Source organism: Rhinatrema bivittatum, chromosome 11 (assembly GCF_901001135.1).
Source record: "Rhinatrema bivittatum chromosome 11, aRhiBiv1.1, whole genome shotgun sequence".
Taxonomy (NCBI): domain Eukaryota; kingdom Metazoa; phylum Chordata; class Amphibia; order Gymnophiona; family Rhinatrematidae; genus Rhinatrema; species Rhinatrema bivittatum.
Genome location: NC_042625.1, coordinates 72,122,514 through 72,137,917, shown reverse-complemented (window position 1 = coordinate 72,137,917; position 15,404 = coordinate 72,122,514). Strand labels below are relative to the sequence as shown.

At 43.3% G+C, this 15,404-nt stretch overlaps 1 protein-coding gene across 4 annotated transcripts in view; it reads right to left on the bottom strand.

The window, feature by feature from the left end:
- The window catches only part of SPINT2 (serine peptidase inhibitor, Kunitz type 2), a 118,990-nt gene that overhangs the window by 46,905 nt on the left and 56,681 nt on the right, over positions 1–15,404 (bottom strand). For all 4 annotated transcript variants that reach the window (XM_029619511.1, XM_029619512.1, XM_029619514.1 and 1 more), the window contains 4 exons: positions 11,972–12,133; positions 11,025–11,078; positions 10,640–10,810; positions 2,956–3,009 (listed from right to left, as the gene is read on the bottom strand). In XM_029619511.1, coding sequence (XP_029475371.1) covers positions 2,956–3,009; positions 10,640–10,810; positions 11,025–11,078; positions 11,972–12,133 — 441 coding nt within the window. The remainder of the gene's footprint in view (positions 1–2,955; positions 3,010–10,639; positions 10,811–11,024; positions 11,079–11,971; positions 12,134–15,404) is intronic.

The following is a 15,404-nucleotide window of genomic DNA, read 5'->3' as shown; positions in this document are numbered from 1 at the left end:
TACCGGATCAAGTCACACCTCTGAGGGATCATGGAAATCACCTCAGGAATTTCGAATGGGGGAGGGACCTTTAGGTATCACGGGAGAGTGGGGCTTTCATTTCTCAATTTAAAATTCTCTTTCCAAAATTCACAGCAATCCCCATAGTGAGATGCATGTCCACCATCTCCTGAGACGGAGAATACTAGCAGGCTTGGGTCACTGCAGGAGTTTATATATTGCGATGTCAGCTTGCTTCATCTCCATCTGCTGGCAGGGGAGCATAACCCACTGGTCCCAAGTCCATCTGTCTACATGCTAGGAAATAGGTAGTGGTGAACAACTTAGATCTTTCGGGATCTATATCCCCCGATACTTAAATCCCTCCTCTGCCAGATGGAATCTATTCAAGTGCTCCACCAGCATTGCCTCAGACTTGGAATTATTAATTACGAGAGAGCACTATAATGCTATAGCACCATCATAAATGCAGGAACAGACTCTCGTAAATGTGTGAAAAATACATTGTGGTCCTTTGACTATGCCTCTGATGCTGATTGGTCTGTCCTGCTGGTACCTGAAATACTTATCCATGATTCCAGCCAAGACATTTGTTCCCTCAAGGTCATGGTCGTGCACAGCAAACACCTACAGATGTCATGCGATGCCCCCCGGCACAGGAGACATCTATCATGGTGATCTTCGATAGACATGTCCCTGGTACACAGAGGGCATCGCTGAAAACTAGGGAGGCAAAAATTGAATTCTATGACAGCAGACAGATGCCCAGACACAGATGGCGCTCCAACCCAGCACCAAGGAAAGAAAACTTAGGAACTACTAGGAAATGAAACAAAACCGTGGGGCCCCATGATGAACAAACCTGTGAAAAACTACTCAAAGGCAAAGAAATAAAAGCAGGATTGGTGAGCTCTGCAGAAGAGAGACTGAAGGGGCCCCCATGTGGATGTATGGTGCAATGGGCATGCTGGGATTTTCTGTGAGGTACAAAGTTCTAGAAACTGACATCAGTTCTGGGCTGGGCTCCAGATGAGGATTGCCATACTGCTTGTCCTCAGAAAAAAACACTCAGATTATGTACCTCAATTTTAAAAAGTCTAATGATATCTAACCTGCAATTTGTAGGACTTGTCTGCCTTCTTACTATAAATATTGCTTTTCTCTCTGTTAAAATTTGTTTTGGGCTTACCATGTGGAAAGACCTGTGTTAATTCCTGACTCAGGTCTTAAACAACTTCCCCATCCTGGGGTGGCTGGAAATGGTGTGGATGCAGTGTTCAAAGTGCCTGGTGGTGGGGAAAGGGAGCCATATTAACTGCACAATTGCAGCACCTAGTGGCCAGATTTAGGGACCATAGCTGCAGATTTCCAGAAGGAGCCCGGATGTGGGGGCCCCTCGCTGAAGACTTATCACTAAAATGACTGGACTAAAGTGAGAGAAGATATAAAAACAGGGTGAAAAAATTCCCAGGTGAAATGCAAATTTGCTTATCAAATTATGTTCTCCATAGATAAACATGACATATGGGAGAAATCTGATGGTGCCAAACAGATCCTTCTTGGTTCATACAGCTTTTGCTCTATGTATGTAAGATCCTGCACAAATGCTACATCATGAGTTTCTTAGTTGGATTGCAGAGCTGAGCTTTAGCTGAGCAGTCTATTCTCCAGAGAGGTAGGCATGTGTTAAGCATGGCTAATTCATCCTTCTGTCTATGGCGAACACCATTTACGATAAGCAAATTTGCTTTCTCTGGTCAACAAGCAGGACTGAATTAGCTATGACATATGAGGAGTCCCAAGCAGAGGGTTGCAGCAGAGCACTTACTGAAAAAGCAACCCAGACCCCACCATGGAGATACTGGGTAAACAACCTGCACAAAATTGCTTGTCCACATTTGTTGTCACTTCTTGATAGATTGTCCAGACAGTAATAGGACATGAAGGTGTATCTTTGCGGATACTCTCGATAAGCCCGATTTGCAGATGAGCCACTGATGCAGCCACAGCTCTCATCTGATAAGCCTTAAGAGTCTAATCTGAAGGCCAGCCAGAGCATAATGTACAATATAATCTACAGGCCAGCTGGACAAAAGTGTGCTTGGCAACTGCTATGCCAAATGGTTAGGATCATAAGGAATGAATAGTTATGAGGCCTGATGACGTGATGGAGTTCTCTTTTGATAGTAAACCAAGGCCCTCTAACAGTGAATGAAGGGCCTTTTCTCCTTCACATACATGCGGCCTTGAAAAGCCTTGGGTAACGTAACAGCTTGATTTATATGGAAAAGCGTCACTGCTTTTGGCAAAAAGTTGGGTTGCATCCAGAGAACCACCCTATTATGGAAGAAATGCATATATGGTGAGTAATGTACCAATATCTGAAGCTCAGACTCTTCTGGCAGACAGTCCTATCTAGGAACACTTTTCATGCGAGGAATTTCAAGGGAGTAGACTCCAACAGTTTGAAGTTGGCTTCATAAGCTGGGCCAGTACCATACCGATTCCATGGCACTGGTGGTTTGGCTACAGAAGGCCTTATATGCCATAAGCCTTTCATGAACTGACACATAAAAGGATGAATGGGAGACTGGTTTTCCCTCCACATGGGCATGGAAAGCTGCTATAGCACTGAGATACTACTGATGAAATACTGAGTCCCATGGAGTAAAAGGAGAAAAAGTAACGAAGCAACTCGTTTGGTTTGCAAGTGAATGGGTCCAGTGAGTACTGATGACACTACCACTTAGCCAGATAAGTATTTATCTGCATAACTGATGGTTGTTAAACATGGCCAGGTATTCAGCTACCACCACTTATCTAGCTAAGTTCTTACCTAGATTACAAAAATGAATCATTCAAAATTAACAAAAAACTGGTAACAAGAGCATAGGTATAACCTACACTTCAACTAGAGTGTGTTCAACTGCAAAAATTATATAAAAAATGCAATACCTGTTGTTGAATGGTGAGTGGCAGGATGCAGAGGGTCATAGCCACCATTCTCATCTAAAAAAGGAAAAAAAAGTTAACAGGATTACTATATACATTTCAAAAGCAAGTCATCACCAAATAAGTATTTTGTGCACACAGGAAAGAATTAACATCCAGATACAGCCCAGTCTGAATCATACAGGAGGGAGGAAAGTAGACAACTTGTCAAAACTTAAAAGCATTTTTGGGTGGAAGCGGGTAGGGGGGAGAGAGAGTGAGCAAGTTACTTTTCTTAACCCCACAGTGCTGATACGTCTATTAAATCCATGAGAACTTTGATTGCATTTTATAAAAACTAATCACTTTTTATAAGAAATTCTGCTCATCTTTATACCAAAAGGATTTGCAATCATTTTAGCAGGAGATTTATAAAGAGGTATAAACAAAAAAGTTAAGATATCCATAAAGGCAGAACTAGGAAGCTTTTGTCTTAATTAGGAAGCAGTGCATCTATTCCTTTATGGCAGTGCTTCTCAATCTAGTCCTCAGGGCACATCTAACCAGTCAGATTTTCAGGATATCCACAGTGAATATACATGAGATAGATTTCCATACAATGGAGACAGTGCATGCAAATCTCTCATGCATATTCACTGTGGATATCCTGAAAACCTGACTGGTTATGTGTCCCGAGGACTGGGTTGAGAAGCCCTGCTTTAGCAAGTGTTGCTTACCTGTAACAAGTGTTCTCACAGGACAGCAGGATGTTAGTCCTCACATATGGGTGATGTCAGTGGACTGAGCCCCGCTACGGAAAATGTTTGTCAAAGTTTCTATAAAGCTTTGACTGACGCTGGCACATTGAGTGCACTGAGCATACTCAGCCTGCAATTATCCCTGTGACCACAGGTGTCGCCCCTCAGTCTCGTCTTATAGCAAAAAGCGCAAGCGAAACTAAAATAAAACGTATGTAGACCTAACTCCGTGGGGTGGAGAGTGGGTTTCGTGAGGGCTAACATCCTGCTGTCCTGTGAGAACATCTGTTACAGGTAAGCAACACTTGCTTTCTCACAGGACAAGCAGGATGGTAGTCCTCACATATGGGTGAGCACCGAGCTGAGGATGTCCGAGAGTGTATCCAATGCACCCAAGATGTGCAAAAGGCGCAACGTCGGGATGGAATTTGGTAAGGAGGGCATCCTGAAACCCTTAATGGGTTGGTGGAAGGATGTTGGGCAATTAAACCGAACAGAAGAGGAGTAGAAGGACTGGCCAAACATGGAAGCATGCCGGCCAATCTTATGTAAGCGATAATGGGCTGCGAAGGGATGGAGCGAGCTCAAGGCCGCAGCTTTACAAATATGTACAAGCGGCATTGGCTGAAGGTGAGTTATTGAGGCTGGTATGGCCCTAACAGAGTGTGGTTACACTGTGTTGTAGTGAAATGCCTGCTTGTTAGTAGGAAAAAGATACAGACTGTCAATTAGGAGGAATAGGTCTGTTTGCCCACTGGAACTCGCAGCTTGGCTTTTTCCACAGGAGGAAAGAGTTAGGTGTAAGTTCTATGGAGTGTAGTGTGGTCTGGATAGAATGCAAGTGCACTTTTACAATCCAAGGAGTGGAAAACCCTCTCGCTCTGGTGAGAGAGGTGTTGGGAAAAAGTGGACAGAGTATATTCTGAGTAAGGTGAGATGCTGCCTCTACCTTAAGGACGATATGTGGTTGAGTATGTAAAACCACTCAGTCACGGAGGAATGGAGGGTCAGGTGAGTATGTAACAAGGTGTGGAACTCACTGACCCTGTTGGCAGAAGTGATGACTACGAGGGAAAGAATTTCCCATTGCAGACTGTTATGTGAGAGGAATGGCAAGGATCGAACGGGGAACGCATGAGTCTTGTAAGCACTAATATATAGGCCCCATTCCGTAACCAGTAAAAATAGAGGTGGCTTAATCAGTGGATAACCCATGGTAAGCTGACTCTGAAGGGGTTGAACCGGTAATCAGGTATCCCCACTCCCAAGTGGTTTGCCAATTGGAATCGAGGCATACCCATGTAGAGGATGTCTGGTGAGCAGAATCCAAGGGAGTAAGAGAAAAAAAAAAGAGTGGTGTAAAAATAAGGGGGGGTAAAACCCCTTTTTTTTTCCTACGACACATGGTAAATCATGCCATTTTGAATGGTAAGATTTTTGTGTAGAAGGTTTTTGAGACGCTACCAGTACCTGAGAACATCAGTGAGTTCATGATATGAGAATGACCTGTGAGAAGGCGAATTGGTTACTGGTGCGATAGATTGAGAAGTAAGGGAAAACATACTGGTCTCGGCCAGGACGTGGGTCTGAGAACAGTGAACCCCGTCCCGGTGCAGCATAAGGGTGCTGGCTATGAGAGGCATCGAAAGAGACACATATAAGAGGCCTTTGTTGCAGCAAAGGCATCCATGGGAATGCACTGGAGACATGTGTAGGGAGTAGAATCTGTCCACCGTGTGGTTTGATTCAGACGCAGAGGGCAAGTTCGGCTGACCTCAGCGCTAGAAGATATTCCTCGCTACACATAATCCAAGACCATCCAAGAGGATGGAAACATATGCGGAGAAGGTCTGCTAGTGCATTCAGTAAGTCTGTTAAATAAGTGGCCCGGGGGTGCATGGAGTGAGCAAGGGCCAAGAGTAGAGCTGCACAGCTTCCTAGCAGAGCAGCTAAGAGGTTGTGCATGCTTGTGTGTTGGAAATACCACAATGTCATTATGCTGTCTGTATGCACAAAGGTTTGCTGCATAGGCAGTATTGTAAGGCATAAAGGCATAACTCATGGCTCAAAGCTCCAGGAAGTTAATGTGAAACTGCATGGCGTGGAAGAGACGCATATTGGGTTGAGAAGATGTTAGTTCTAACTCTGCAACCCTGAGTAAATGAGAGTATGAGCAGGACCAGTCTAGGTTTTGGCTCTAGATCTGCAATATGGATCAGGGACAATAGCGGTTGAACAGCTTAGGTCCACTGATAATTGAATTTCACTGAATCTTACTCATAGCAATTTTTTGAGACCTATGAGTAAATGCATGGTGAAAAAAATGCCATGGCCCAACAATGAAAGAATTGAGGGGCTGAGGTTAAGGTGTATGTGTGCAGAGACATATAGGAATTTGTCATAATGTCTGTGCGGTTGTTGGACAGGAAGTTTGTTGTGACTGATGTCCAGAAGTGTGCTATATGGGATTTATGGTAGTGAATAGCAATCCCAGGTAATAGATTTATAGTGAGTCATGAAGGTAGAGCTCCTTGCTTGGTTGACTGATGCAGCTGTCCATGCAAGGAAAAGCGTAAATGATGTTTTACTCCATAGAGAAACAGCAGTCACTGCTAGTGATTTAATGAATTACCCAAGTTACCGAAGCTGTGGCAACCGGCAGAGCTTGGGATTGTAATATTGACGACTCACCATGAAGCACACAGAAAGAATAGAGGAGAGAGGCAACCTACTTACTGTGGTATGGAAGCATGGTGACGAGAGATACTATTTTACCTGCACTTTCTGAAGAAAGTTGATATTTCTGAGGTCCAGGATGGGCGGAGTGTAACTACTTTCTGATGAAAGAAAGAATAGTGAAGTTAGAACTCCCCCCCCCCCCCCTGCGCTTTGTAGCGTCTGGGGGACTGTACCCTAAACCTTGGTACAAAGTGGGGTGGCCGCTCTGATATCTGGCAAGTTGAGAGACCAGGATGTGTCCAACTGGTGGGGCTGACATAATCAGGATATCATGTAATCTCCCACGGGAGCATGAGCGGTAAAAGTTGTACCCGCATTTCTGTGTGCTGTACAAGGAGACATCGAGACCTGTCGTCAGGCTTAGAGGTGGACTTGCACTCGAGGTAGTATTTGCTGGATCTCGTGTTTAGCAGTTCAGCGAATCCATCTGGAACTTTGGTTCTGAATTAGGAACTAGAAGCCAGAGTATTAATCAATACAGATCCCCGTTGCTGAAAATGGGAGGATGTACTGATGCAATCCCAAAGAAATGATAGAGAGGTTCTCTTGGTATTCTGGCTGACATAGCTGGCATAGTGATATGTGACACAAATACGGTTCTTGAAAGGTACATGACCTAGAACTTTTTTCGAAACATGTGGCCCGAATAAGAGAACACATCTCAATGGGAATGCCACAGAAGCGGGTACTTACCATCCGACGTGGATCACTGAAGGACGAGCCGGTGAAGATTGCTGGCTCGTGGATTTCAGGAGTCGAGGGGTAGCCTGTCGGCCGTAGACGCCTTCTCAACTCTGATGCCTGGTATGGTGACGCAGGTATAGAGGAGACTAGCTGAGCGTAGCTGGCACTACCACAGTAATTTTGTGGTGGGGCACGCCTCAGGAACAGGGGAGCCAATTAATAGCTTGTGAACCCAGCCCTCATCGCAGCGGCTCGATGTCTCGTGACGCCAGTGCAGAATTCTTCGGAACTCGTTCCGGTGTTTCTGGAGCACCAAGGACTGCTAGCACTGTTACAGAACAGTGGCGATGGCAGTGATGTTGCTCAGCCCGGGCATTCTCCAGCACCGAGAAGAATAGCACCGATGTGCTAGACGGCGTCTGTGGCGGATGGTCACCGTGTCAGTGACGATGCGTGCCACAGTGCTCAGCCCAATCTTTCCCCAGCGCCAAGATTGATGCCCTCGCTGTCTTGGATGGCGACTGATGACTGTCAGCATGCCTGCACTGCTCCTGGCACTATGTAGTGTCATAGGCTAATACGGGGCTTTAATAAGAACCCAAAGCATGGAGCACTGTGTCTAGGCAAGGGCATTACGTGGAGGTGCTATGTCGGTATTGACTGTGTTGATGGCGGCCTAGAGGGTATCATAAAAAATATATATGAAAAAAAGTCAATGACCCGGGCAGAGCAATGAGTGACGGAAGCACTGACGGCATCGGCGTAGGTATGTATGGAAACGATGTGGCATTGAATAATCGAAAAAACATCAGTTGGCATCGGAAAAATACCACATCGATAGCCCCTCCAGTTGGACACCTCCTGGCCTCCCAACTGGCCGGATATCAGAGCGGCCACCCCACTTTGTACCAAGGTTCCCGGTACACTCCCCCAGTTTATTGGAGAATTTTAAGAGAGTTTTTAATTGTTATATGTTCTGTTCATCAGCTGTTTTGAAACATTTATTCATATAGTTTTACAATTATTTCTGTGTGGGGATCTATAGCAGCTTAGCTTTTTCTGTTTTCCTAACTGGAGGTGTATTGATGTTTAGGGCCTGGTTTAATATTTGTAGTGTTGCCTTTTTATAGGTAGGATTGTTCCATTTGAGTGCATGCCATAATGCAGGTGTAACTTTGTGTGAATTAGTTTGTGTGCATTACTGCAGATCCTGGTACTACTATGTTAGTTGCTATATTTCTGTTTCTATTTTTCCAATTTTGTACTGCATGCAGAGTGGCTTTTTCTGGGTTTCCATTCCAATTTCTGTCTCCATATTTGTAATCTTTCTATACTTGAAGGTCAATCTTGTGTGTATGACAGAGGTGAGGTATTTTACTAGCATGTAGGAAATATTTCTTTACAGAGAGAGCAATGGATGCATGTAATGACCTCCCAGTGGAGGAGACAAACTGTATTTGAATTCAAGAAAGCATGGAATAAATTAAGGGGATCCCTGAGGAAGTAATGGGAATTTTAAGGGCAGCATAAATCAGACTGATGGGCAGACTAGATGGGCTATATGATCTTTTTCTGCTATTTTTCTGTCCTCAGTGTTGGCAGCCAGGCTAAAAAAGAGCTTGGCACCACAACTGCAGCAGTGGCCAGTTTCGAGATGCTGTTAACCAGTTGAGTTGACTATTCTCAAAGACTAGCATTCTGCTCTCAGTTTGCACTGGTAAATTTTTCTGTGCAATGAAATGCACAGTGGGACTCAAACTTACATACAGAAGTGCTCTGTTCCAGCATCATAGATGTGTCAGTTCCATACAGAGTATGTAACGTGAGCCTTGGAGCATGCACTCCATGCTGAAGACACGGACACCACTCAGATTGGTCCTAGGTTCAGGTAAAATAGGTGACTTGGCACCATGTGGATTTTCTGCACTAGAAAAGAAAGAGGGTGCCTGTATAAGGATAACATCCTTTCCGGGCATCTAGGAAGGTCCATTCCTGTGGGGCTCTGAGACAGAGGCATCAAACTTTCTGGCAGAGACTACCAATCTAAAACAGCACATATCACTAAAAGTAAAGGAAGGATACGCAAAACTCATGGTACTCAGAAAACTAAAACCACTACTAACTCAAAATGATTTCCGAACAATTCTACAGGCACTAATTTTCTCCAGCACGGATTACTGTAATGCCCTGCTGCTAGGACTACCAAATACTACGTTAAGACCACTTCAAATACTTCAGAACACAGCAGCTAGAATACTAACCGGAAAAAGGAGGAGGGACCATATAACCGAAACCCTAGCGGAACTACATTGGTTACCGATTGAACACAGAATTAAATAGAAAACCCTATGTACCATCCATAAACTAATTCATGATGAGAAATCAGACTGGCTAAACACAGCATTACGGGTACACGTCCCACACAGAAATCTTCGATCAGCAAATAAAGCACTCCTAACCATCCAGTCAGTTAAAACAGCAAGACTAACCCAAGTGAGAAAAAGGGCCTTATTAGCAGGACCCACAATTTGGAACACAATGCCTCCAGAGATCAGATTACAAAGTGATCTCAAGGCATTTAAGAAAAGTTTAAAAACATGGCTTTTTAAACAGGCATTTTACAAGGAGACGGGAGAATAGAAATTATTCAGGAATAAGCAGATAAACACCGATACACAGTACTTATGACAATACAGTAGAGTAGTCTATGAACCCCACATCACAACTAGCATATTGATAATACTATGTAAAATAAATTTACCCGTAAAAGTACTTTCAGTACACTCGGTCATGACCCACTTCTCTAAATATTTTGTCTAATGATATATTGTAACCGAACCTGTGACGGCACCTGTTAGAATGTACTATAGTACACTTACTTACATTAAATATGTGCCTACATGTAAACTGTTGCGATGGTATATAACTTAGCGACGTTATAGAAAAGATTTTAAATAAATAAATACCCAAAAAGGTGCCCCCCTTTGTCACCTTTTTCTATGTTGCCTAAAGCACACATGGCCTTCATGCCATCCCTGACCTGGGATGGATCAGGAACCCAGGCCCTCAAGAAATTGGAAAAAAAAAAAAGTGTGTAGCTCAGAGGATTACGAGGCAGCACGTACACTTGGAAACTCCCGTGCTTGCTCTGTCAAAGCTCAGTAAGTCTTTTTTACTGATAGGTATGTGTTGGTGCTGTTGAATGATGTCACTCATACATAATGGCTAATTCATGCCTGATGACAAAGTAATTTGTTATACTGTTGTATACACCCAGCTGCTCACATGGGTTCAGAGGGATTTGCAGGCAAGATTTCAGAATTTCATAAATAGCTGTGTTCCAGTAATCAAGACAGTCACCTGGTGGATTATATGCAAGGTGCCAGAAAGCCCATAATATGCAGAATAGGTGGCCTTAAGATATTGTGGTGCGATTCCACAGAGGGTCCTAAAAAAATTGTAAAAAGGTTTCTAGTTTGCTGCTTGATCAGAAAAGCACCCTCTCAAGTCTATTCTGCTCAACATACCTGAGTGTGCTACACAACGATCTTTACACTCTTCTTCTGAAAGGTGGTTGTTCTGGTTTCCCTTGCAACCTCCATATGTAAACTTTGTGCAGGTGCGAGTTGATGTATTATAGTACCAGCGTGGGAAGGCAGCACGGCATGGACCAGTAACACTTGGAGCAGCACAATATTCTAGTGGGATTAAGACAAGACAATGTGCTAATGTGAAACTGGTACAATGTGTACAAATGCCACTGGGTTGTCACCAGGACTTTAGAGATAGGATACTGCTATAGCAAAGTTGCAGACAGTTTTCATTCATGAAAATGCTATTTTAAGCTTCCAATATTAAAGTAGTTTGTTGTAGAAACTGTTTAAAACAGCATGCTGATCAAAATACACTTACCCTGGAAACTGACACCCTTGTCACTTTTGATCTTCTCTGGCTCAGCCACCATTGCTGAAACAAAAAGGTAGAGAACTTGACATTTTGACTGGCTGTCTTTGCTTCACCTGCCTGAGTTCTTGGAACTTGTTTCAGCAAGCCATGACTCACTCCCAAAACAAGAAGGAAGGTCTGTGCTAAAGAACATTTAATTTAAGTGAGCAGAACCAATACCACAATTTTGACTAAAACCTTTTAGATGCACTACCCTCCCTCACAATTAAAACTCTGGCATGCTCAACTTTCAAGGTTGATAAAAAAGTTGCTTACCTGTTATGAGGGTTTTCTTTAGAACAGCAGGATAAAATCAGCCACATAACTGGCACTATATCATCTGATGGTACGGCTGAGCTGATAAACCATACAGGTTTTCAGGGCATGTGCAGGAATTCCTGCACAGCTGCAACCTCTTAAGCCTTCTATAATACAAAGCTTGTACCCAGAGCCAGTGCTACAAGGTGTGCAAACTGTGCATCTGCACATGGCAGCAACTCCATGCGGGTGGCTTCTCATACCATAATCTGGTCAGTGCTGTGTGCAGTGGTGGAAATTTAGCCTTGATTACTGCCCCTCTCTAGCACCTCCCTCCCCATAGTGTCCCCCATCTGTGCTGGTCATGCTCAGCCTCTGCTTACCTGCACAACTGAAGATGGGTCTACTGGAGCCTGAAAATACCCCCAGGAAATATTGTCATCATGGATATGCAAAGGGTAGCAAGTGCTCCCCTAAAAAAAAAAATTGTTTGCCACCCTGGTTCCATTTCCCTTTCCACAGTGCGGCAGTGCAGGGACTAGAAAGCAGGAAGGGTTTGCTTGCAAAAAGGCTGCATTGCCAAAAAGCAGTAGCAAGCAAACAGAAAATAAACAGGAGCCGATCTGTGAGAGCACCAGCGTTAGTTATGTACTCACCAATACACTTATCCTTGCAAGAGTTTTCAGACAAATAGTTATTCTTGTTGCCCAAGCAACCTCCATAGATGAATTCCCTACAGATTTTCTCCTCCATGTCATAATAATAGCGAGGAAAGGCAGCACGGCATGGCCCAGTCTCAGGTTTTACAGTACAGTATTCTAGAAAAAGTTTAGGAATTTAGGCTTAATACACTTTGTAAAAATGAAAAAGTGAACAGTATTTTTACAATCCAATGAGCCTAGTGTGAAACTATGCAAGTCATTTCTTCTCCCAAGAGAGGCTACCAGTCCCTTAACCAGTCAATCACAAGAGTTTAGTTTCCAGCAAAAGCATGGCCCACCACGAGGTGGGTGTAAGTCCACTGATCTGCATATTGAAGCTTAACTTTGAAACCTAACTATGAATCCATCATGGATGCCTTTTTATCCATATGACCTTGAACAAGTCAATCTCCCACTATCTTAGCTTTTCTCTATCTCCAACACTTGCGTATGCATTACAACTTCATATACTTACTAGCAACTGTACACGTTCTACGCCCGGGCGGTGAGCCTTATTGACACATATGCTCTTGTATGGAAGCGTTAGCAAACTTTTTATTGATCAAAATAACACAATTTACATGACAGTCTAAGTAATTCCATTTTAAATTATTAAAGAATAAAGTTATTAAAGTTGTAGAATTTTAAATATTTTGAGCAGAATTTCCCTAGAAATTCACTGTAAGTGTCCCTTCCACATACACACATCCTCACTCTCTCGCACACACATATCCCATCATACAGGCTCCCTCTCTGAAACCCACTCAAGCATCCCCCGCACTCCCCCTATTACCAACCAAGCTGTCTCTCGCACTCCCCCACACACACTCTCTCACCGGCATCCCCCTCCCCTCATATAGACTCCCTCTGAAACCCACACTCAAGCATCCCCCCACCCACCCTCCCCACCCCCTCTTTCCAACCCCCTCACACACACACTCTCTCTCACCAGCATCCCCCTATGCTCTCTCATACCCTCCTGCTCTCTCACCCTCATGCTGTGGGACTTGTGCCGTTCGCGGCGAAGATAAAGTCTCGGCGCATTGTTCGCGGCACACAGGGGCCTTCCATTTTCGCCTTGAGCAGAAAATAGCAGTGGAGACCCCGGCATGCTGCGAACTGAGCTTGTGCCGTGGGACGTGCTCCGTTCACGGCATGCCAGCGTCTCCTCTGCTATCCTTCCGGTTTTGAATAGTCTTCTGGCGAGGGAGGAAATCTGCAGGAAGGAGAAATTCTGTGCAAATTTGCATTCCGCAGTAGTGCAGAATTCCCCCAGGAGTACCTCTTGTAGCTGGTGTTGAGACATGGCTGCTGTATGGCGTGTTTGAGCCTCCAAGGCGGCCAGGGAGCCACCTGCGCCATCTATCAGCGGGCTGGGGAACATGAGCGAGCACCAGACGTACTACCAAGCCAGATATATTATAGATTCTGTTTTGTTTTGCCTTCACATGGCTACACTTGAGGGATAATTAGCTACAGTAATTTTGGATATTTTAAAAAATGAGCATACCAACTCAAAATATTATAAAAAATGACTAAAGTGAAAAATTAAGCTAGTTCATTCAATGTCTCCCATCTCAAGAGGAATGTTATAAAATCTAAACATTAGGACTACCTAGCTACCATTACCATAACTTACTATACAAAAAGTTAAATTTACAGTACACAGCTTATGACAAAAGTATTTAGAGGACTAGCCCAATAGCACTGCCATTGAGCTAATAACTGACACATGGAAGATCCCCAGTTCTTCTGCCAGGTTGGCTGGGGATCTGCAGAACTAGTCTATATGAGGGGATGCGTGTGCTGGTAGTTTACAGTTCACTAGGGCAAGGAAGTTATAGTTATTGTTTAAGGGCAACACCTAGTGGCTGGATTCAGGCTCCATGCTTGAAGAACATGCCATACTGAGTTAGACCAAGGGTCCATCAAACCTAGCATCCTGTTTCCAACAGTGGCCAATCCAGGCCATAAGAACCTGGCAAGTACCCAAAGGGTACTTGCTTTAGATGTAACATTTTCTGCATGAAAACTTGCTGGGCAGGCTGGATGGACCATCTAGTTCTTTATCTGCCATCAATTACTACAGTCCATGGCTCCTGTCGCAAGACCATCACAATGACCAGACTAGGTATATTAAAAGGGAAAAATTTCCAAGTAGTTGTGAATGAAGACTCATGGAGCAAGATCCCAGCTCTGGTTTTGACTGAGCTAGAAGTACAAAAGAACAGGAGGAAACTGATTATTATAATATTTTTCTGACAATGTAAATTGTTTATCGCTGGTACATAAATTGACTGAAAAACAAGCTATTTGATTTTTAGTTAAATGCAAATAAAGTCTAAAAAATAGAAAAAAAAAAAAAGAAGTACTAGCTGGCAGTTTAATTATCTATAGAAACTTTAACAGAACCCCCCCCCCCCCCAACACCACGAATTCTGAAAGTTAGTCTTTACAAATAATTACTTAGCTAAATTTACAATTTAAATATAATCAAGTTATTTTCAGGATTTCCTTCCCTATTAAGGTTTATTTGGTTCTTTATACCGTCGCATCAGTGGGAACCTTCACAACGGTTTATAATAATTTAAAACAAGGAAAGTACAATAATGATAGAGTAAAAGAATGATAGCTAAAATATATAAAAGTAAAACATTAGCAATGGCTGTTAAAATAATCTAAAATACTATAGACTAAAATATGTAAATATCAAAAGACACTAACCTATTGTGGAAGCACAGCTAGAATAGCATAACTATGAACTAAATTAAAAACAAATGCAAAAGGTTGATATCCACTTATCTAATACCGTTAGCTTATCCAATACAGTCTTTTTAGGCTTGTCGGAATAGCCAAGTTTTGAGTAGCTTTTTGAAGAGTTTTGTGTCATTTTGAAGCCTTATGTTTTCTGGAAGTGAGTTCCATAGGTATGGTCTGGCTATTGATGTTGCTCTCTCTGGTAACCAGTTTTGAAACTGCATAAATGTATTACATGAAATTCCAAGGTTTGCCTTGAAACGAGGCAGGAACAGAGATACGATTGTCCACTCTGATTTTGTTGATGAAACATCGCAACATCCATTTAATGATTCGATCAAGAAGGAACATTGTGCACATACAGAACACTTCTTACAGGCATAATCATTTGAGGGAGAGATGCTGCCATAGTTTGCAAATGGTAAATTTAGATTGGAAGAGTCTACGAATTGTGAATCTAGAGGTGGGGTGTATGGATTGTGGTGCCCTTGCCCTTTGTTATATATTGGCAAGACCAAATGGAGCCCCAAGACCCGAATGATAGAGCACCGGAGCGCTATGGCAAGAAGTAGATTAGAGGCGCCCTTAGTACAGCATTGTCTAGATAAGAATCATACATTTGGTGATTTGA